The sequence below is a fragment of the Lacerta agilis genome, chromosome 2 (assembly GCF_009819535.1).
Source record: "Lacerta agilis isolate rLacAgi1 chromosome 2, rLacAgi1.pri, whole genome shotgun sequence".
Classification (NCBI taxonomy): Eukaryota; Metazoa; Chordata; class Lepidosauria; order Squamata; family Lacertidae; genus Lacerta; species Lacerta agilis.
In genome coordinates, this window is record NC_046313.1 from 75,864,735 (window position 1) to 75,888,656 (window position 23,922).

Below are 23,922 nucleotides of genomic sequence, written 5' to 3' on the forward strand. Positions count from 1 at the left end.
ATTTAGGGCCTAGTGAAGGTCCAGCTGTGAGTAGTTGCTGCCATCAAGTTAGTTTGGATCAGGGACAAGGACTCATGCCAGAATTGCCAAACTGAGACCATTTTGACTGTCAAATTCAGACTCCAAAGGGATCAAATAGTATAGTATGTTCACCCCTCCCTCATTTGAAGTTTAACACCCCATCTGAAGTTTAATTTGAAATTTAATGTGTTTGTGTATCAATTTGAGAAACTGCTTCAAATTGATACACACACACACACACACACACACACAAACAGGCTGCCTTCCAGGGCAAAAGCCTTTACACACAACGTAGTTTCCACAAAATAAAATACAGTATACAAAAGCAAAATTACAGACACCATAAATACATTCCATGATCAAATATAGGAAAGTTAAAACTGAAGAAGAAAGAACTGTGTATTTGTCTGCTAACTATTATTCTTTTAAAAACCAAGGCTTCTAAAACAAACAAACAGACACCAAATGTTTTCAAAAGTACAAAATGTTGCTTTTTATTTTACTATGTGTATATTTTATGAATAGATAAAAAGGCTACTTTCTTGTTTCTTTTTTTTAAGGGGTAGGTAGAGAAGGGAGGCAAAAGACAGAGAGAAATGAAAAACATGCATCTTGGAGTTGGGTGTCTATAGCACTCGGACGATATTACGATTAATTTTATATGTAGCTTTCCAGATGTTGGAATTTTATCCCATTTTAAAACTATCTCTAATGTCTAACAGGATATGTGCAGAGTATAGCCTTTAACAAAGTTCTCTTTCATAAACCTAGGCTCTAGTTGCAAAACAGAATCCAGGGAAATATTTCTGACCAGGAGCTGAGTGAGCAGAAATTCCAAAGGGGGGGAAACGAGAGAGAGAGAGAAAGAACGAACCCAATAAAAGGCTGGATTTTTGCCGCACTTGTTTTGGAAGATTATGGATAGGCACCGAGTGCTACATTTATGCTCGCTGAACACAGCCCTCTTGGTGCTTATTTGGATTGGCATCTCCAAAGCTCAGAAGGATTGCACAGGTGTGGAGTGTAAGCAGCTGGAAAATTGCATTGAGGAAGTGCTTGAGCCAGACGAGTGCTGCGCCTCTTGTCTCCAGCATGGCTGCACCTGTGAAGGCTATCAGTACTATGACTGTGTGAATGTCGGTTTCATCAACGGCAAGGTCCCCGAAGGGCAGTCTTACTATGTTGACTTTGGAAGCACAGAATGCTCCTGTCCCAAAGGGGGCGGCAAAATCAGCTGCCAGTTTATGCTCTGTCCAGACCTTCCGCCCAACTGCATTGATGCTGTTCTGCCCGCGGATGGGTGCCCTCAGTGCGGGAGAATCGGCTGCCTCCATGAAGAGCAGAAATACGTGGCAGGACACACGTTCCACATGCCTCCGTGCAAGGTTTGCCACTGCCCCAATTCTGGAGGGGATCTCATGTGCTACCTGCTCCCAGACTGTAATGAATCAACATTAAACCCTCATAGCCCATCAGATACTGGAGACACCGAACCAGAGCGGCACTATGATGATTCCTACAGTTATGACCAGGAGGCACCAGAAGGAGACACCACTCAGGTGGAGCCACCTAAAAAGTTCTACAGTTATTCGGCTCATACTGAGCAAGAGAGCATGGGCCAAGAGCAAAGTGAGGATTATGATTACCTTGCAAGCAGCAGTGTTACTCCTCCGTCATTAACTCATCCTGCTTCAACAACAGAAACTTTGCCACCGATGACCACAGTTGCTCGTGTTCTGCACTACCCTGAAACTAGTCACGCCACTGAAAAGAGTGAGGAAAGGATTTATACGACAAGCACAGTATCAACCCCCAAAGGACAGCAAAGGCATCATCCAACAACCATTGCTAACAGGATTAGAAAGGAACAAGCTGTGGTTACAACTGAGAGGCCCAGAAATATGGCAGGTGTGGAGAGGAGGAAGCCAGCCAACAGGGAGAGGAATGAGCAAGAAGAAAACGCCCGCTTCAAAATCAAGCTAAACATGAAGAAAGACAACAAGCAGAAAGAAAACAGGTTGTTGGTCTTACAAGAGTCCAATATGACTCAATCGCATGGGCTAAACTCTTTGCAGGAGAAACCTGAGGAACTTGAGTTCCCCAAGGTCAAGTTCAATCCAACACAACCTTCTCCCATTGCACTGAAAGAAGACAACAATAGGATATCCTTAAAACAGCCTCAGACTCTTTATCATTACACATCTGAAGAGGACATAGATCCCAACTCTGTTCAGACTTCGTCCAAGTTATCAGAAGGTAAGATTTTGTATTCAAAACCATAACATTAAATGTTTCAAAAGAAATAGAATAGAATATTGGTTTTGCCTGCCTTGTATGATGTCAAACATAGCTCTAATCTTCAAAACTATCGACACATTCTCAATGTGAGTGGCCTCAATCAATGGTCAAGTCTTTGTTCCATTGTGGCTTATTGTTTTATTAGAACTATTTCTCAGAGTGAGAAGGTTGATGTCTGCATTATATATATATTTTAAAAACAACCATGAATAATTGTTCGTTTTTGTAGAACTTTCTTTATTGTATTCCTATCCACTCAACTTTCCTTCATAGATTGTTCACAGTGGCCTAGTTCACACATCATCCTAGTAAAACCACCAGAGGAGGGTGCAGAGTATGGCCCATGAGTGGAGTATGGCCTGGGCAGAGTCCTTGATGGCTGGATAGTGAGGCACGGTGGGGCACATTTGGCCCCTGGGCATGAGGTTCCCCATGTGATGTACAGTAAACCATGGCTTATGTCTTACCATAGAGGTGGCTAATATGTGGCTCTCCAGAGGTTGGAGGTTTGACTACAAGTCCCATCTACCCTTGACCACTGCTTATGCTGACTGGGACTGATGGGAGGTGGAGCCACCATAGGTTAGCCATACTGTTGTATGGAATCTGGCTAGTGCTATCTATAGTCATGCATCTTCATTAGAGATGTTCAGTCTGAGAAACGACTCACCTGGCTATAAATATCTGGTCAAAATGCTAAATGATGGCCTTTTAAAAATAATGTTGCTAGTAAACCTAGTGAGAAACATGATGCTTATAGAAAGTTAAGTCAATCTCCATGAACTGTTGAATTTGGAACATACTATCTGTTGTGACATTTCTATGCATTACGGGATATCCTCTCAAGATATAACACTATTGTCTCATGAACTGTGTGGAGGGAGTATCTATCTGACAGATATGCAGATCTATTCATGAGTTGTTTGTTAATTAATGTTTGCTAAATGGTTACAATTCTAAGTGACTACAATGTTTTGTGATTAGCCTCTACAGTGTGTCAACCAAAATGACAATTTGTCATAGTGGCTTACCACTAGTACACACAAAACTCCCTGTTATCTGTAGCATCTAGCCATGAGCTGGTGGGTATTTCCTTTTGCTAGCGATATGAAGTGTGGCAAAGTAGAAAAGAGGTAAAGGTTGTCTTATTACTACATGACTGTGCACTGATGATGATCTGTTACTGATACGGCTGTAGGTAGCCTCCACCCAGTGCATTTGAATAAAGTAAAGTGCATATACATTAAGTCTGTGCTCTAGAATACTTTGTGGAACTACAAAAATAATTTATCAGTGGTAATCCATGGTAATCTAATTTTCCTTAGAGTAGTGAAAGCTAAGGCCACTGATGCGAATAATAAGCATACTACCATGTTTATTTGTACCTACATTTAATATCTGAAAAACGTCCAGGAAGCCCTGATTATTTTGGAGGCTTGACTTTGCGTTGCATTTCTTCACATTAACAATAAGCCATAAAGTGATCCCTTCCTGTTCCCACTCTGATAAGATGAGAACTGAGATCAGATCACAATGGCTCTTGTCCAAAATAAACCATATCCACGATCTAGAGGTTGGGACGTCTGCCTCTCCCTTTCCTGCCAACCTGAGAGTCCCCATGCTTGTGTTTCTCATTTGTTTTGTTGCCAATGCTGACTTAATCAGTCACAATTGCCACCCTAATCAGACGGAGACCTTATATGTTCCAAACTGTGGTAAAATAATATCCTGAACTAGGTCAAATAGCCTAGTGCCAAAAAGATAAAATGCATTCATTTGTACAGTAAATGGGCTGTATTCCTGGCTGGTTACAGTGTTAAAGTTGGGAAGTTGCCACTTAGCGACTTACTGGAAATTAACACACGCAAGTAAAGGAAAATAAAGATTCAGGTTTGTGTCCAACTAAGGTTGGAACTAGGTATAGTTTGGGACATGTTACTGCCACCAAAGGAGCAGCCTTGCTTGTCCGGTACTTCTCATTCCCCTCAAGAACCTGCGCTATTATAAAAGACATGACAGACACTGTGAGTGTCCCTACCCCTGCAAGCAGCATCCAATGTAGCATGAGGGGATGGGGTATAGCATGATGACACCATGTCAGACATTACTTTGATGTTTCCAGGGGAGGGGAGGAGCAGGAGGAGACATGGAGCAGGAAATCATCAGGGTTGAGGCATAGTTGGCCACTGAGTAGAGGTCACGAACCAGGAGTCAAGCAGAAGATCAGAGCTGAGAATTCAGTCATAGAACAAGTTGAGAGTCAGAACTAGACAGGCATAATATAGACTACTGTTGCCTAAACAAAGCCCCAACCTAAACAGGAAGTCTTTATGGGTAGGCAAACTAAGGCCCAAGGGCCGGATCCGGCCCAATTGCCTTCTAAATCCGGCCCGCGGACAGTCTGGGAACTAGGCCTCTGCCTGATGGGTATCTCACAGAGGGTCTGATTCATGGTGGGTGTAAGATACACACATGGCTTTCCCACTTACACGTAGTAGTGCGGTTCTGGAGTGACTGCATTAACCAAGGTAAACACATAGATATTTTTCTTGATAGCATGAAAGGAAAACAACAAATGTAGTTGGGTATAAAGTGTTAGCAAATCTAAGTGAATCTAAAGTTCACTGAGAAATATAAATTGGTACATTAGGAAGAAATGGATGCACTTTCTGGCACTGAAAACATCCATTACCACTCTCACATTTACAGGATCTTGAAATAGCTCTGAGCGCTAGAACTAAGTCATTCAACTCTTTCGGTTTCCTCCATTATATTACAATCATGGCTCCAAGGTAGCCGCGATGACTAATTCTGGCATCATTTGAAAAGTATCTGGTGATGTTTTTTGGATATTACTTTTGCTGACACAGACTGGATAAGTTTTGTGGCAGCACCAGCGAATTTTCTAAAGCATAGACTTGAACCATATGTTTTTTTAAAGAGGAAGGCGGAGGTTGCCAGTGCCTCAAAAAGTGGGAGTGCTGTAAGTCCCACCTAACCTATCAAGCTATCATGCTTTTTGTCAGTTCTATACACTCAAACTTAGTCATAAAGCTATCCTTCACCTGTATTCTACTTACATGAGTCCTGCCAGCCATGATAGCTAAATAGAATATTGAGTGCTGAAAACACAACAGTGGAGGACCACCACCCCATTTTAAAGTTTTGTAGATGCAGGTAGGAGGACAAAAGCTTGGTGGTTGAACATCAGCCTTGCATACAGAAGGTTCCAGGTTCAAATCCTGACATTTCCAGGTAGGGCTAGGAATGTCCCCTGTCTGAAATCCTGGTATAGACACTGATTGGAATAGACAATACTGAGTTAGATGGACTGGTGGTCTGCCTTAGAATCATAGAATTGTAGAGTTTGAAGGGACACTGAGGGTCATCTAGTCCAATCCCCTGGAATGAAGGAATCCTACCCACAGCCTTCCCTGGGTGGGCTCGAACCACCAGCTTTCTTGGTACACAGACTAATTGTGCCACCTGAGGCCTAGATGTAAGGCAGCTTTCTATATTCCTATATGTTTGGCTGACCTCTGTTAACAGTGTACTGTATGGAGACAGGAGTAGGGCTGCGATACGTCCAGAATTTCCCAGACATATCGGGATTTGTCCACCGAAAATAGCGTAGAGGTGGAATTTTCAGAATTCAGTGGGTTTAAAAAAAATAAAAATCTCAACTTTTTGAAATATGGCAACACTTCTTCAAAACCATGGAATACAGGGTCCAAGTCTGGCCATTAGCCAGAGATGACTTTATATGTGAACATCAACACTTTGAACCAGGCTTAGTAGTAAACGAGCAGCCAGCAAAACTGGTGAGATATCTCTCACCATCCCATTCCAGTTAAAATTATATCAACAGCAGCAATCTTGAAAATTCTGGGTAATCTTCAAGGGCAGTCCCATTACCGTAGTCTAAATGGGCCACTAGCAGGGCATGGATAGCTATGGCTAGACTTTGTATGTAACCCTTCTTATTCGGGTAGACATGAAACGAGTGCCGATGATCAGAGCTGCACAAATTACAGGAATCAAGGCATTTGTTTTCCATTTTCCCTTTGAAAATAGGTGTTATTTACACACCTTTAAAACAAGCAGACTGCAAAGGATCTAAAAAAGCATCTCATAATTAGGAATGTCTTCTGTCATTGTTGGGAGTGGGACCAAATTACTGCCTGGTAATGATAGTCGCTTTAATTGGGGGTAATAGTGACTCATATGAGTGCATCCATATGTGTTTCATGATTAAACACACATGTTGAGGGTTTTTTCCTTGGTAACTCCTTGAGCTAGTATGAGTGGAGAGTTTGAAAGAAAATTGACTAGCTGGGAATGGGGGGGGGGGGAATGGGATTGTTAAGACCACATCTAATGCGAAAGTTAGTGCAGATGCTGGAATTGCCCTTACAGTGCCTTCCAGAAACCCAGCAGTTACTCACTGACAAAAGCAATGAAATAATTGTTTTAAAGAGGGCAATTGTTAAGCTCTCTTTTTCTGTTGGTTTAAGGAAGGTGAAATTAGCCACTTCTAATCTCTAAAGTCAGCAAAGAAGGTAGTCTGTTTAATAATTCTGATGACAATACAACCATGTAGTTGGCTTTGAAATTTCTCAAGTTCACGGACGTTTAATGAGTGAATACATTTTTCAGCTCAAAGGTTTGTGATGGAAATGTATTGGCAACCACAGAGCACAGTGTGGTGTAGTCATTAGTGTCAGAGAAGGATCTGAGAAATCAGGGGTCGTATCCCCACTCAGACAAGAAGTTCACCGGGTGACCTAGGGCCAGTCACCAGACTCCGCTAGATTGGTAAAGAAAAAGCATTTTATATGTGTTGTATATGCGATATAACACTGTGACACCAGATAGCACTGTGGAGTCCCATCTTTCTCTACCGGATTTCCCTGTATGAGTTTACAATGTGTTTAACTGAATCGCTTCGTTGACATGTCTAGATCTACCCACTGTCTCTCAGCCTAAACTATCTCACAGGGTTGTTGTGAAGATAAAATGGAGGTTGGAGTGGGGCAGGGGAGAAAGAAGGATGCCTGCCACCTTGGAGGAAAGGTAGGATATATAAATGTAAAAATAAATTAAATTAAAATCACCTAATAACTGAACTTCTGTTAAATCTTATTAATATCATGAGTATAATCTCTATCAGTATGGTATAGTTCAATCGGTAGAGCCTGAGATTCTTAAGAGGGCCACGGATTTGAGCCCCACATTGGGCAGAAGACTCTTGCATTGCAGGGGTTGGACTAGATGACCCTGCTGGTCCCTTCCACCTTTTGATTCTATGAGAGGACATCAGGGTCTGCCATTTGCCCTAGGTGCAGTTCTGTGCAACCCAGTATGAGATTTATCATGTATACATCAGGTTGTGTTGCTTATGCATACAGTATATACCACTTTTAAGGGTTATTTAATGGAGTACGACTTGCTTTTGAGTAGACATGGATAGGATTGCCCTTGGTAGAGTTATAAATGTTGCATTACTGCACACACTTATCTGTCTCTGTAATTTTATTCTTGTTTATAGAGCTTGTATTGAAAGTTTACAGAAGAGCTAATCTACATAAATATATAAAAATAAGCTGTGTAAGTATGCATGCACGAGGAGACTTTTCACAGCAGAAACTTTGCAAAGGTTCAAACAGATGATTATATTTCTCCTAAAGTGGGAAGCAATGCTGATCTTTCTGTTCTTATTATTAAGTTTCCTGGCAAATAATAATAATAATAGTAATTCAGATGTGGTTGGTTCCTTCATGCCTTTGGTTAAACATCTGGCTTTACTACTTAAGTTTTTTTTTTAATGTCTCCGCTTGGTATTCAGTTTTCATCTTCTGAATCATGTGAGCTTTTAACCTGTAGAGTGTCATATCATAACACAATGTAGGTTGGGTTTCTCCTCCCTCTTTTTGTTTCCTCAATTTCCATTTTTCTCTTAATTTGGGATTTTAGTATTGTAAAAGCACACTGTATTATCTCTCTGGAAAGAATAACACTGATGGGCACGGAATAAGTTAAGAGATAATGATTGAAGTAACACTCAGAAAAGGCAAACACAATGCAAACTTTCAAGCAATGCAGGAAGCTTAATCACGAAACCAGTGAATGCAAATTGCCCTTTGTTTGTTCAGGTGGGCTGATCTGAGACAATAGAGACAAATCAAAGCAAGAAGTTCTGAAGATAATGGGGATGATCTGCATTCCAGCGAAGTCAGTGGTGAAGCTGCCATTGATGGATGACACCCAATGGAATCAGTGCCAATGCTTGTAGCAAGGATGGGCGGAAGACCCTGGTGACCACCTGCCACATCCTAGCCAAAGGATGGTCCCTTTGCCCTTGGAAAAAGGAGCATTGGAAGTTGCCTATTACAGAGTCAAACCAGTGGTCCATCTAGCGCAGTATTATCAAAATGACTGACATTAGCTCTCCAGGGACCATCTGATTGCAAAGTAGGTGCTCTGTCCCTGAGCTACAACTCTTCCCTTAAGTCAGGTACCAGGGATGAAAGGAAATGCAAGTTCTCAACATAAAACCCATGTTTTATGTCACACTCACACATTGACTAATTAAAAAAATTCCTTCCAGGAGCACCTTAGAGACCAACTAAGTTTGTTATTGGTATGAGCTTTTGTGTGCATGCACACTTCTTTTCATTTTTTTTATTTTGTTTCGACTATGGCAGACCAACACGGTTAATGTTTGGTTAATGTAACATTAGCCAAAGATAACACTGAGATACCACCCCTGCCCCACCTATACAAACCTCCTCATCTCAAGGATTTGGCTGCTTCAAAACAAATACACCTGATCTCTCTTATTCTGGGAGGGCAAGTCAGAAAAGGAAGCAGGATGACAAGAGCCTGTGGCGTGACTTAAAGGAGCTGAGAACAGACACCCCACAGTGGCTTTATAAAGACTTGTCTAAAAATAAGTATTGTCTCCCAGGGCTGTCAGTCGGGGGGGGGGAGTGGTTAAGGAGGCACTGCAACATGCCTGAATTGTTTTACTTTTCCATGAGTTTGAATGCATTTTCCTCCAACCACCCTGCCCACCCCGACTGTCTTACCCTGCAATTGTTGGTAGCAGCATCCAGTGGTGGCTGCTCAATGCTTCCTGTAGCTCTCTTCCTTTTCCTCCTGATACGTTCTCCTGTTCTCCCTATCCCACCTGAGCTAAGGGGCAAAGGTTGCAGTCCCTATCCCACTGCTGTGATTTTTCTTGAAATGCCAGTAGGACAGTGTGGTACCTTTCTGGGAAATGTGGTCTTTGCAGGATGCCTGACATATTTTAAGAACCGTGTGAAAGCTACATTTGCTAGAGCATGCATCTCTTCATTAATGATGTTTCTCAGCCCATGGATGAGAAGATGAGGAAGGGTGCGAGAAAGACAGCGAGAGAGAGAAAGCTCCTTTTCTGCAGCACAAAGTCCTTTATGTGGGAGAGGTGGAAAGTTCTTCTGTGGCTTAGGTAGAAAGGAACTGAGTCCAGGACAGAACTGATCACCCTTATACTGAAGGCCAACTTTGTAAACCAACAACATTCATATTAGGAGCCTAACTATTGCAAAACTTTGTCAGCCTCACTAGTTCTCAGTGCAAAAAGGACATGAACATACAGGAAGAAACAGAAAGTTATGTTGGATGAAGAAAACTATGTCTTGTTCTTCAGGAAGGTGAACGGATCGACTTTTTAGAACCAAGGATCTAGTTGACTTTGACCTATTTGACAACAAAATATTTCCCCCATTTGGTAATGTTCTTGGCTTGGTATTTGGCCAGGTTCACATGAACCTTGCAGATTGCTCAAATCAACTATTCTTTGCTTGCAGATCCTTATGATCCTTATGACATGGTGTACCTCTAGGTTTTCAAAATGTTCTTTAGCTGTGGCCATAGATGTAAGCTGAGAACATGTGTGATTTGTTGTTGGTATGAATTCCTATAGCTATGGTCCTTGTAATTGGCAGGCCCTCTCCCTTTCTCCATACAGATACATCCAGTAAATACAAGATCATTGACTTTTATGGGAAAAGTAAAAAGGAAACCAATGCGTGCATGAGGGGCACATTTAGCTCCAGATCCTGCCGTCCCCAAAGTCCTGGGTTAGAAAGAATGCTCCCCATCAATGCTACAATTTTTAAAACAAAGCAAAAAAACAAAACACTCAATCCGCTTCCTCCAGCTGATCTTATTTCTACTCCTTCCCATCTCTCTTTTCTTCCAAGCTGTGCCCAGTTTCACCTCCATGCCTTGGTGGCCATGTTTGGGCAGGTGGGCTTTGCTGTGTTACATTCCTGGAAAATATGTCTACCTAGAAAGGGCATTGCTTAGAGCAAGGGGCTGCCATCGTATATCCTGACAGTTTGATTATTTTGTTTTCTACTGCTCTACCTTCTAAGAGAACTTCCTTTCTTCGTCTGTGTTGCTGTATCACTCATGGAAACCTTTTAAATACTTCTGTTTTGCCTATACAGTATTCAGACCCATCCTTTCCACCCCAGCAATACATTAGCCTTTCTGCCGTTCCCAGAAGGAAAAAATGCTAATTAGTACATTCCATGAGGATTTGTTGGGAACATTCAGAGTGAAGTACAAGTAGCTACTCAGCTCAGAAGGCATAAATTAATTACTTGAGCACGTTTACAACCAAAAGGGTGGGAGGCAAGACTGACTTTGGCTTTATTCAGTTCCTTGCTTGGTGCATTAATATTGCTCCAACCTCGTAAGTGTCACAAGAGTAACAAAAGGGGGTAGTTATTGCCATGCCATATGTCCTCTCTCTTCATCCTAAAAAAGTCATAAACAAAGTTGAGAAGATAGAACAGCTTAGAAGAATAGTTCTCAAGTTTTATTACAGCTTTCCCATCATTTCCTATATGTTTTCCCACAAGACAATGGGTGTTTGCTTGTTTTGATCAGCAGAACTTGTTTACTCTGCTTGGTTACATTAATTTAGGATTGCATGTACTTGGAACAATCTTAAAAGCAACCAACTAATTTTACTTGAACTGCATTCATGACAATGGAAGAAAATACTGTTTGCACATCATGGTGAGCCATAAAGAAATGGCCTACCATGGATGAGCAGCATGCAAAACCTCTGCTGAATCACCTCTGTTTTACTCCATCCTTTCTGGAGCTGCACACGACAAACTTGAGAGCCTCGATGTGCAAACCAGCACTTGTTGTTTATGTCAATCTGCAATTTGAAAGTGCAAAGCAAAACTCTTTCCCATCACCAAACAAAGTGCGAGCACTGGTTTGTATGTTGCAGTAAGCCAAAGTCCGTGGTTAGTTGCTACTGGCTCCAGGAGCAAAAGGATGGAGTTGAATCACCAGCATTAACTAGCATGCTGTCCATTCACAGAAAGCCATGGTGTGTGTGTGTGTGTGTATGTATGGCTTATTGGGATGTGTGAATGTGTTCCATGGTTCATAGAGCTCATCCACACATTGCATCAGTATATTTCCACTGTAGCAGAAAGAGTGAAAATGCAAAATAATAATAATAATAATAATAATAATAATAATAATAATAATAATAATAATAATAATAATAAATGATTCTCACAAATGTCTGCAAGAGTTGAAAAGCAGTCCTTGCATATCTCTGACCATCCCACTCCCTGTGCTGGTATAGAGTACCCACACAGCAAGACAGACACGTCTTCCATTACTCCTGAAATATGTTCAGTATGAGACTTGGATAGGCTATATGGGAAAAGAATATACTATAAATGCGGGAAATGCCTTCCTGGGTGCCTTTTGTTTTGTTTGTGGATGGCAATCAATTTAGAGATGGAACATAGGCAATCCCTCAGTAAAGGAGATGTTTAATTTAATTAACCACCCACTGTCAAAAACTCTTCCAGCAAAACCAAACATAATACTGGCAGGAAGACATTATGTAAAATATTTACTCCCGCGTGGCTATGTGTGTTTTTTGTTTTTGTTTCTTTAAATCGATTCAGTGCTTATTCATGTGGTGGATAAAAGCCATACCACATCTATACCAAAGCTGAAATCCTGTGCCTAGGAATTTGTGGAATTGTGCCAAACCGATAGCAGGACTGCACCTTCAGCATTTAAACCCATGGTGGGAGGGAACTGAACTGTTATTATTTCTTCCTCCAAACACTGGGAAATGCAGTTCCACAGCTGCAGTTGTGTATCCAATAATGCATGGTTGTGTTTCATCGAACAAATGAGATTTGAGTGCACATAGCTCAGGGCAGGAACTGTGTAACACATGCTCACTCATGAACAAAATAGGCTGGATCTTGCCATAGACAATATCTCTTACCTCTTGAGGGATTCTTAAATGGCAAGTCAAAAGTATCTGATGGTTTTACAAAGGCTTTCAGGTGGGGGAAAGGCTTTGTATTTTATTGACTATCGCCAGACTGTCTGCTTTCTCCAAAATGAGTTGTCGCCCCCTCTGGTGCCACGTATGGCGCTTAGCCAATGCTCTTTGGAGAGATAGAAGTCATTACGTTATCATTCCAAACAGCAAACCTCTATAGCATGTTGACCCCTTCCTGCCTTTGTCAAAAACTCCTGAGGAACTATTGTTTGTAGGGCATTTTTTTATCGTTGATTGTGGAGTGCATGCTTTGAGCCTTTCGTTATTGAATTATGTTACATATAAAATGGCAAAGACTCAAGAGCTCAAACTTGGCTGTGTATTTTGCATTGTGACTGCAGAAACCACAAACAGGAATGACAAAGAATTTCCATGTTTTAAGGCTTTTCCTATTTTCTTTTTCAAATTGAAACTTGAAACTTAATTAGGTTGGAGGGAAACTTTCTGCCCCCAAGCATGACTTTAAGTGGTATGTTTAGTTGTATAATGCTTAGGAACTTTTACTTTTTTTGTAAATTACTTTAATTGGTGCAGCCAGCTAATTTGAGAGTGATCATTTGAAGTCCTTAAGATCCAAAATAAGAGAGTTTCTGGAATGGAAGCCAGTGATGGTTTGAGGCTCCTTCAACATTAAAAGCGACTGTTACTCTTTGTACGAACAATTGCCAGGACTTTGTGTGGGTGCCATGTTAATAAACCATTGTCATATATAAAATTGTGCAGACTTGTTTGAATAGGGTCTGGTTTCCTAGTTCAAACTTTACATGTTGAAATCTAGGAAAATGAGGTGGGATGGGTCATACCTGTTGGCTCTGTGTCTAGCCCCATACATTGATCTACATCAGTGGTAGGGAATATTTTTTTCATCTCTAGGGCCCCATTTGCTTTCAGATAGTCTTCTGGGACTATAGACCATTGCTGGAAGGGCCAGAGGCAAAGTTTTTCATAGCAATGGATGTAGCCTGTACCTCTACACGGTAGGCTAAATTCTAGCCATGTGAATGTTAGAGGTTTCTACAAACACCCCAGTCTCTCTATTCAGGCAGGCAAAAGGCATTATCTTAGTTTTAAGAAACACTCTAACTAGGCAAAAGTCCTCCTAGAGGGTTTTGGCCCGGTTGGTGACGGATGTGGTGTGAGAGTTATTATGGTCTGTTGAGAGTCCCAAGGGCCAGATTGAGAGTGCTGGAGGGCCATATGAGGTCCCTGGGTCTGAAATTCCCTATTGGTGATTTAAACCTCTATAGACACCATCCACATGTATAGATAAGCCACACCAAGATTGTTGCTAGGTACTTAAAATACTAAGGGGCAAAAACAGGGTTGCCATGTTGAGTGAAATATTGGGGGAGCAGGTAAGCCCCTTCCCGCATAATTGATCACATGATGCAGTGCACACACACAACTTGAATGGCAATGCTCATCAACTTGGGGGGGTGTCAAATATTTTATTGGGGGGCCTATAGGGCACAATTTTGTATCACATTAGCATAGAATCAGAAGTAAGTCCCATTGAGTTCAATGGGGCTCACTCCCAGGTAAGTGGCTGTAGTCTAAATTAGGGCTAAAGGTAGAGGAATGGACAATTTTATCTTAACCACGCACTTGAAAAGATCTCAATTAAAACATCTCAAAATATTAAACTGTATTTAGGCCATCGTTCCTCCTTTCTAGCCCCCTTCCTTTAAAGTGTTTATTTCTCATGACACATATTATTTTGCTAAGAGTGCAGAGGGGATGAAAGATGAGAAATTCAATAAGATTAATTCCACTGCTCCCCACCCCCAAGTCTTTAAAATGCCAAGCAACATTCCACCCTCTCCCCACTTCTCCATTGGCCCAAATTGCTAATAAATCACCGCAGACAGCCTTTAATTTCCTAGCTACATCACCATCTCATCTCATTTGATCTTGTTGCAATAATACGTCTCTTCAAATAAAAGCGGCACACAAAAACAGCAGCAAGCCCATTGGCAGGTCAGAGCATTGCCTAGTGGCATTTTCAGTTCCAGTGGCAAGCTGTCTTTAATTCTGGGCATGCCAGACGAAGGCAAGCGACAAGGGAAGGAAGGGTGTGTGTGGACAGGAGAGCAGTACAGAGCACTGCAGAGCTCCCCAGGGAGTGGATGATTGATGGAAGATGACTCCCACCAGGATGAAGTGGGAAGCAGATGAAGCGAGGGTGGGGCCCCTATCCTGGAGACCATTTATCCCTTGAGCAAACTGAAGTTGCAGCTGCTGCCCTTCCTGGCTGTCATGTGCTCCAATGGCTCCTGACCACATGATTAGGCAGCTGATTAGTGGTCAGACTGGGGCCTGGGTAGGCAGCAGTGGCAGCAGTGAGTTAGGCTCTTGGACCCCAGGCCTGGAAAAACAGGTGTGGCTACATTGCAACCACCAAGCTACAGTTGGATGTTTCTTGGGGAAGTAAAATGTGGTAGTAAAACCACAAGGATGTAGTGTCAGAAGAAGTAGGCTTCCTTGGGTCAGTTTTTGGCTCAAAAAGCCATGTGGCATTCTTTAAATCTCATCATATTAACATTTTGACTGGGCGAACGGACACTCCAATGGTAAAGACGACAACAAACAAATAAATTTATTCAGAAAACACTTTCTGGTCACTTAAACTGCATCACTGGATCATTTTTATTTGGTGTGGGTGGGGGGAATTGCTCCAAATGCATTACATTGGCTGGGGCCAAAAGCAAAACACACCTACCTGTAAAATTAGGTTGGGGATATTTTGCTCCCCAAACATTTTGGGTTTAGAAAGAAAATTGTAAATGCGAAAGGGCTGAACCCTGAAGATAATGTTTCCTACTGTGCAGGTGACAATGTCCTTGAAAATTTGTTGCAAGTCCACCTCTGTGCAAATTCGGCAACAAAAAGTGCACTGGTGTGGAATTTTACCCCCCAGACATCTGGGTTAGATTCTGGGATTTGCTATCACAAGATTTGTCAACACTGCCAACATGGGTTGCCATAGTCCAGATTTTCCTGGATATTTCAGCTATTTCTGCCCAGACACTGCTTACAACTCCTTACAGAATGTCTTGGAAATTCCAGACGTATGGCAACCCTAATACCCACGATCTCAGATGCCAAAAAAGGGAGTTGATGTGTGTGATTGATAGGACAGGGCTACCAGTGGTTCATCTTTGCTCAGAAAGGAGCAGCAGCAGGAGAGGGCTGTTGCCTTCATTTCCTGTTTGTGGACTTCCCAGCGGTATGCTGTGGGAAACAGATGCTGAACTCGCTGGACTGGTCTGATCCAGTTATGTTCTTAACCTTAGATGTCAGAGCCAGCCCTAGGTAGAAAAACCTTATTTCCTCAAGGATTCTAAAAGCCAGGAGTCCATGTCCTCTTTTATCTCTGTCATATTTTGAAAGAGAGGCAGAAAGCAGATGGGAGTAAACCATGGGAACTGAGTTTCTCAGCCTTGGGGTGTGATGCTGGGAAAGGCAAGGAATAAGAGAGCTGGGTTTGTTGCAGAGTTGGTGAGCATGCTTCTTAGGTATGAGTAATGGGAGGATAATATTGTATTCAAGATACATAGAAACGTTGGGGGCTCCTGCAGTGTTTCCTGGAAGCTCAGTTTGTCTAATTACACTAGAGTGGTGGTAGTCAACATTGTGCCCTCCAATTACCACCATAGTTGACTGTTGGATGATGTTGGACTGATGGGAGTTGGAGTCCAACATCATCTGGAAGGCACCATGTTGGGTCCCATTGAATTCCATTCTTCAATCTCCATAGCAAGGAATTTTTAATTCTTCCCATGTCTGTGAACCAGCATTGTTTGCTTGCTAAGCACACATGGAATCAGTGGGATGATTTAGAAACACACCACATTTGTCCCTTGTTTTGGGGAGATCTTGAACTAAAGTTGTAAGAAAAAGAGCAACCTTTACTTGAGCTTTGGAAATTTTGAATGGAAGAAGAAAAAAAACAACTTTGTTAATCTGAAAAATATAGCATATTAATAGTATGAGCACCCTGATCCACTTAAATTTAATATTGAAACAAGAAGCAAATGCTGTCTAAGAGAAGGCATAATGATGTCATCAGAGAAGCTCCTTATAATTCTAGGTTCTCAGTCAAATCAGATACATCAAGAAACGGAGCTCTGTCTAAACCCATTATTTGGTTAGCATGCTAGATCGAAATTGAGATCTCTATTTGCTCCGGCATGATCCTGAGTGACAGGTGAGGTGGGCTGTCTGCTCAACCGGAGTGAATTATCAAATACTTTCTCATTGGAAGCTTAGCTTTATTGCTGAATTTTGCAATCTGAGTTCAGGCATCACATTGCTGTGAATTTAGCTAGGTTAATGAGCCTTTCAGATTTTGTGAGTTCTTTAGTCATTTCCAACTTATTTAGACTGCATCTTGGACCAAATCGTTAGTGGCTTCCACCTCCTGTTTCAAAAACATCAGAGCTCCATGGATGATATTACTGTAAAATGTTGATACTGTGTACCCAATATGGAATGATTTCCCATTAAAATCACTTGAATGGCAGGTAATGCCCGATCCTGCAGATAACAACATTTGCTCTTTCCTTGGTTCTGAATCAAAGCCTAGAAATAGTCCCTTTATGCAATTTATGGCAGTTTTATTTTTAAAAAATGAGGCATAAAAGATGTGGGAGACTGCCAAGTTTCTAAAGCCATCAATTACAGAAACAAGTGAACATGCTGTTATCAGTGTGGATTAGTTCAGGTCACTACTTGGTCTATAATAACAGTTTCGCAAGCTCGTTTTTCATTTAAAGACAACATTATCAAGGCTTCATCATCCAGTCATTTATCATGGACAGTAATCAGGGAGATACGATCCATTATTTCATCAGCATACCTTCGAGTAGAGGCTAACAGTATCAATCTCTTGCTAGTTCAAACATCTCCTGTAAGGTATGTTTAGTGCAATAAATTTATTAGTACACAATAAAGCCACATTTATAAGGACAGGGTTGCTGTTTTTAGTTACTCAGTTTAGTTCATTATTTGTGTCCCCTTTTCTCTATTACAATAATAAAAGTTGCTTACAGTATTAAAAAAAATAAAGCAAGAGCAATTTAAACAACTTATTTATTCCCCGCCCATTGAAACAGTAAAACAAGAATTTAATACATCAGTAAGAGAGCAGAACTGAATCTTCTACCAAATGACAAGATTAAAATTGTAAAGCAAGTAGATCACATATTAAAAACCAGATGGGATTAAAAAGACTTTACCAGCTGTCTATGGATGGAAAGAGAATCATAACCAGGAGGGAGTTTGCTGCTTAAAAATTGTGGTGATTAAGTGGGATGTAAATAATTTAAATAAATCACAGCACCACCACTGAGGAATCGCTCTCTCTTGTTCCTTCGTGTCCTATGAGTGACAGAAAGAGACTGGTTTGTGAAGCTGGCCTTAAAGTCCTGGTGTACTCAAAAAGTTTCTGAGAGCAAACAGTTTCTGAGAGGACATGTTTACTCTGTAAGCAGATATGTAGGTGGGATAGGTCAATCCACAGAGCAATTCCCACAGTTACTGGTAAGCTTGATCACGTCAGGAAACAAGAAGGTGTAGTACCGTAATTAATGCATAGCATGGGTTGCACGAACATGCTCATGTGTTCCTGCTGAAAGAGAGACTTAGCTGCTCTTAAGTAGTGGGGAAATGGCAGTGTGAACTGTCTAGAACAGGGAATGAGACTCTTCTGGAGTCCAAGGGCTGCATTGCCTAGTGGATTCCCTTCTGAGGGCCACAGGAAGATGGATGTGACTTATATCTTTCACAGGATGCTATATCCAGCTGTGCAAAACCATGTACATCTTTCAATCTAGGCAAGCAAGAGACATTATTACAGCTCCATCCCGACAAAAGAACTGGAGGGGGATGTGGCACAGAGCCCCGAGGACTGGCTAGAGATGCCTAGAGAGCTGTATTTGGTTCCTGGGCCTGAAGTGCCAAGCATTTTGTCACATGGCGGACTCAGTGTATAGTTGGAATGCTAGTTGCAATACTTCAGTTGTCTTGCAGCTGTTGCTAGAGAAACCTCTTTGCTTCTTGGTTCCCTTGCCTTGTCTCTGGTGATCATAATCTGCTCCCCATCTTTCTGCCTGTGTGACATCTAGCCAGAAGATCTCCGACTTCTGCTCTTCAGCATCCATTTCATGCTGTTGCTGCTGATGTTGCATTTACAGTGGTACCTCAAGTTGCAAACACTTCAGGTTACAAACTCCACTAACCTGGAAGAGTTACCTTGAGTTGAGAACTTTGCCTCAGGATGAGAATGGAAATCATGTGCCGGTGGCACAGCAGCAGCAAGAGGCCCCATTAGCAAAAGCATGCCTCTAGTTAAGAACAGTTTCAGGTTAAGAACGGACCTCCGGAACGAATTAAGTTTGTAACTAGAGGTACCACTGTACTTCTTCAGATACACACATCCAAGACAGAGCACAATCAAATAATCAAATTCTGCCTTGCAAGTCCTTATACTTAATTTGTTTAAAACATACCTCATAGAAATGTACAATAATTATTCTCAAATGTTGCTGTAGCTATTTACCTTGGCTTTGCAAATTCCATAAGGGAATTTCTGTCTTCTGGGCAGAAATAATTTACATGAGGATGCATAAAGCAATGACAAGAAATTAATCCCGTGGTCACTCTTTCATAGTGTGAACATGGGCTAAATTTAATGAGCCAAACTTTGCTTTGAAAAACAGAGCGTTTCTCCCACATCCCATTACAGAAGTCCTATTCAGTTGTTCTCTCACATGTAATTCCCACCCTCATAGGAGTCTGCTGCAGCCATGCAGCCTCCCTGGCTGTGCAGAGTTCTAAATTACAAGAGGACAGCAAAGGTTTTGCTGCAAAGGTTTTGCATGACTATATGGTGGTGACTTTCCTGTTTTATACTTTGTAAACTGCTCTGAGGAATGGTTGTTGTTGTTGTTGTTTTAGAATAAATTTTATGACATTAATACATACTAAAGAAATTACAAATATTAAATAAGTAATTTTAAAACATACTATAATCATGTGACTAAAATTAAATGCCTGGGTAGCCTTACTGGAACAACAACAAAAAAGTCTTCGCAGGCACTAAAAAAAAATCCAATGAAAGCATTTGTCTAATATCATTGGCCAGGGAGTTAATGGTTGTTAGCCATGATAAGTCATTGCAACCTCCACATTCAAGTTTCTGGAAGGGTGCAAAGATCAGTGGGGAGTTCTGATCACCAACGGAGGGGGTTTCCAAAAGTATCTGGTGGTCCATCGTTGGAAAGAGGATGGACTAGATTAAAACTTCATAGAATTATAGAATCATAGAATTGTAGAGTTGGAAAGGACCCTGAGAAGTGGTCCCAGGGCTCAAAGTATAAAAGAGGTGTTAATGGCAGCACACACAACCTTTTATGTGTTTGGGTAACACATGCACCATCTTAAAGAATTGTGAAAACAGGATTCTGAATGGGGCTCTCAAACATATTGCAAGTCAGATTATCGACATCTCGGGAGGCATGAAGTCATGCTGAAGCCTGTTTTATCATGGTCAGGGATTCAGCTTTGCTGTGGAAAGAGTAGATAAGGCTTGCTGATGTCATCCTGCAGCTACTGCAGAAAGAGTTCACACTGGCAGAGTCTCTGGAAAGAAAGAAAAAACAATAATCTTCACACTTCAAGGGCTTTCTTGTCTCTTACCCCAGGAGGTCTGTCAAGCTCCAGTATCCCTGTGGTGTGCTGCTTCCTTACAAAAAAATAAAGGGGGGGGGGAGGCTGACTCTCAGATTTAAAGGGTGCTTTTTTCAGCCAAAGGGCATTAGATTATTAATGCTGAAAAGAGGCATTCTTCCCAAATAATTTATTTCCTTAAGAATATTTCCAGTGTTAGAAATCATGCCAACTTTGCCTTCGTCCCCTTCCAGAATGTGCAAAGAAAACATGAAAATGGTTTGGCTTTGTGCACGGGAAGATTTTCCAAAAGTTTTGGTTGCCACAAATGAATTTAGCTCTGGGGACTTGGAAATATCCAACTGTTACCCTATATGCTTTGAGTCGTTCATGTGAATGCTTTTGTGGTATGATGACAGTCTCAGTGATCTCTGGCAATGGCTCATCCTGAGAAAAGCAAAATAATGGCTTTCCCTCATTGGGTCTGTTGCAGAGGATGTACGTATGATGCTGGCTTGCGTCTATATAGATTGAGAATATGCCTGTGTTGATTTTTCTGGGCACCTTGATTGCTTTTGATCAGCTGATTGTCAAGGCTTGCAAAGCAATGGGCAAGAGGCTTTGTAGGTAGCATCGATTGGCCTGCAAAACCCATTTTGGTTCAACTGTGTTTTTACCTGCCCCACACCTGATAGGTCAAGTGGGTGTAGCTTGACCAAAATGACCCCATGAGCCAAATGGGGAAGGGTCTGCTGGTCCCCCACTGTTGAATGAGAGTATTCTTTCTGGCAATCTGTATGGACAAGAATTTTGAGACATCACACTGGAAGTTCTAGAATCTAATGCTGGAATTTATGTTTATTTGTTCACTGTATCCCAATTACATGGAGTGCTTAAAGATTTCCCCTGCTCTTCAACTTAGCCAACTGTTTGTTTGAGACAAAAGTGCTATCAACATGCTGATGGCACTTAGCTCTGTTTCTCCTCTTTATCTTGTCCAGGCATAGGTAAAATCGGCCCTCCAGATGTTTGGGGTCTACAACTCCCATCATCCCTGACCACTGGTCTTGTTAGCTAGGGGTGATGGGAGTTGTAGTCCCAAAACATCTGGAGGGCCGAGTTTGCCTATGCCTGATCTTATCCAGGTGTGGCAGCTGATGTTCTGATCCTCACAAGGCATTTACCGGTAAGTAACTTCTACTGTATATGATTCATATCATCAAGCACAACTCAGACTGCTGACTCTGCCATTTGAAAACCTACACTATAAATTGATTGGGAGCGTGATATCAGAATTGTCTTATCTCAAAATTATTTAGAAGATTTCTGTGCTGCCCTCCCTTAAAAATAAATAAATCATCATGCATGTATGCTGCACTAATCACTGGAGACCTTGTACTGTGTACCAAATTGTCAAAAGTGGCATGGGGGACCTAGAATGTCCTCCACAGAAAAGTCCTATTGGCCTCCTCCCTCCTGTTTAGATGATAAGTGAAAGAAATACCTGCTTTGAAGGAGAAAGGAGATTAATTTTTTTTTTTTTTACACTGGGTTGAATCCAGCTAAATCATTACAAGGATGGAATGACATCTGCAAACACAGTGGAACTTCCCCTCCCTCTTCTCCTGTCATGTGTCCCCCATTTACACCCCAAATCTGCTCCAGAAGTTTGGGGGAGCCCCCAGAGCGGATTTGGGGACACAGTGCAGAAGGAAAGGAAGTTCCATCACACTCTCAGAAGTGGTTCTGGGCAGGCAATTCTTCAGTTGGATAGAACCTATCTGCATTACTCTGTGTTGACCGACAGTATTATTTATCAGCATTAATTGTTTGCTCTTTTGTGATATACTCTCTGTGTGTGTGTGTGGTTTGTTCAGAACGGAGACCACAGTATTCAGGGAGTGTTGCTTCTGACTAAGCACGCATAGCTATAATGCTGTTGGCGATCATGGGTACTTTCTAGTGGAAAGGCAGGATGTAAATATTTTTAAATCTATATATCTTTGCACACATTCACAAACTGTGGCCAGTTTCTCAGTTGGCATAAGTCAAAACAGAATTTCAGTGTCTCTCGCTGCTGTGGATGTAGCTCTGCCAATTTACACAAGTCTAAAGGCTGGTCCTTGGATTGTATAGTCTGCCTTTTGTGTTTTATTTCCTTTCCAGTCCCTCCGCCCCTTGGTAGGTGGTATGGAATAGGCATTTAATTAGTTGCAGGCTGCAAATGACAACCAACCCCCTCACATTGTTTACATTTCTGAACCAGACTCTTTCTGGAATGTGCTCTGTGGTTGAATATATTTGGAGTCTCCATAGGCCACATTACAGTTTGTATTTATGAGACGATAGCAATCTTTTCTACTGTACTGAGAAAAAAGGAATTCCGTTCCAAATAATAGACTTGACTGCATATCTTGCTAATTTTATGGTAATAAAAATCTTTGACATGATACAGTTTCCTGAAGCGCTGGCTGTGTGTAGCTGTGAGAGGTCTCCTTTGCTCTCTCTTTACCACAATTAGTGTGTAGTGCCAGCCAGGTCATGCATTGCTGCATGTGCTTGCCCCGGGTGCTAGGAATGGGGAAAAAAAACCTATGATGCACAGAGGCGAGGTATATCCTGACCATTTCAGAGACAGTGTGGTTAGAGTGTCAGACTAGGACCTGGGAGACCAGGACTCCAATCTGCTCTCTGTCATAAAGCTCACTGGGCCAATCATTCTCTCTCAGCCTAACCTACCTCACAGGGTTGTTGTGGAGATTAGATGAGATGGGAAGAAACCTGTATATCATCCTAAGCACTTTGGAGAAAAATGTGGGATCTAAATGCAATAAATAAATAATTGTTCTTTGGCTTGAATGGTTAGACTGATCAATGGGTGGCAGTAGAATTGTGGCAGGGCTGGATGGTGTTTTGATCTCTTCTAATTCTGTGATATATTCTAACTCTGTGATATTATATGTATACAGGCGGGGGGGGGGGAGGGAGCATGAAGATGATGGCAAGGATTATATGAAAGAGCCTTGGGAATTGGACAGGATTATCTTCATATTCATCCCACTTGAAGCCACTTGGAGCTGTCATTCTGTTAGCATTGCTTCTGAGAGAGAGAGAGAGAAATCTAGCACATCAATGGTTTCCTAGGACAGTCACTTCTCATACACACTAATTGGGTCTGAACTGGCAGTGACTGACCAGGAAAATGAACTGGGGTGGGGAGTCATGGAACTCGGGGACGGAGCGCTCCCTACGCCCCGCCCTTCCTACGCCACTGTCCATGAGGAAAGGTAGTAATGTTTGAAGCTTCCTAGCTTAGGAGAAAAGCAAGTAAAGAGGGAACAAAATAGAGGTGTATAAAATTATGCATGGTGTCATGAAAACTGATGGGTATAAGTTTTTCTTCTCCCATACTCTTAGAACCCAGGAGGCAGCAATGCTTCTGAATGCAGTGCCTCATGTCCCCTTACTGCTACAATGCCTCCCAAATGTCACAACTTCCATCCACATTGAGAACTCAGCTATAGAGCTGCAAATAAAACATTTAAGTGTGC

At 41.7% G+C, this 23,922-nt stretch overlaps 1 protein-coding gene across 1 annotated transcript in view; it reads left to right on the forward strand.

The window, feature by feature from the left end:
* Window positions 1-23,922, forward strand: part of FBLN2 (fibulin 2) — a 123,879-nt gene that overhangs the window by 21,917 nt on the left and 78,040 nt on the right. The window contains 1 exon segment of the mRNA XM_033140856.1: window positions 793-2,277. Coding sequence (XP_032996747.1) covers window positions 939-2,277 — 1,339 coding nt within the window. The 5' untranslated portion in view covers window positions 793-938.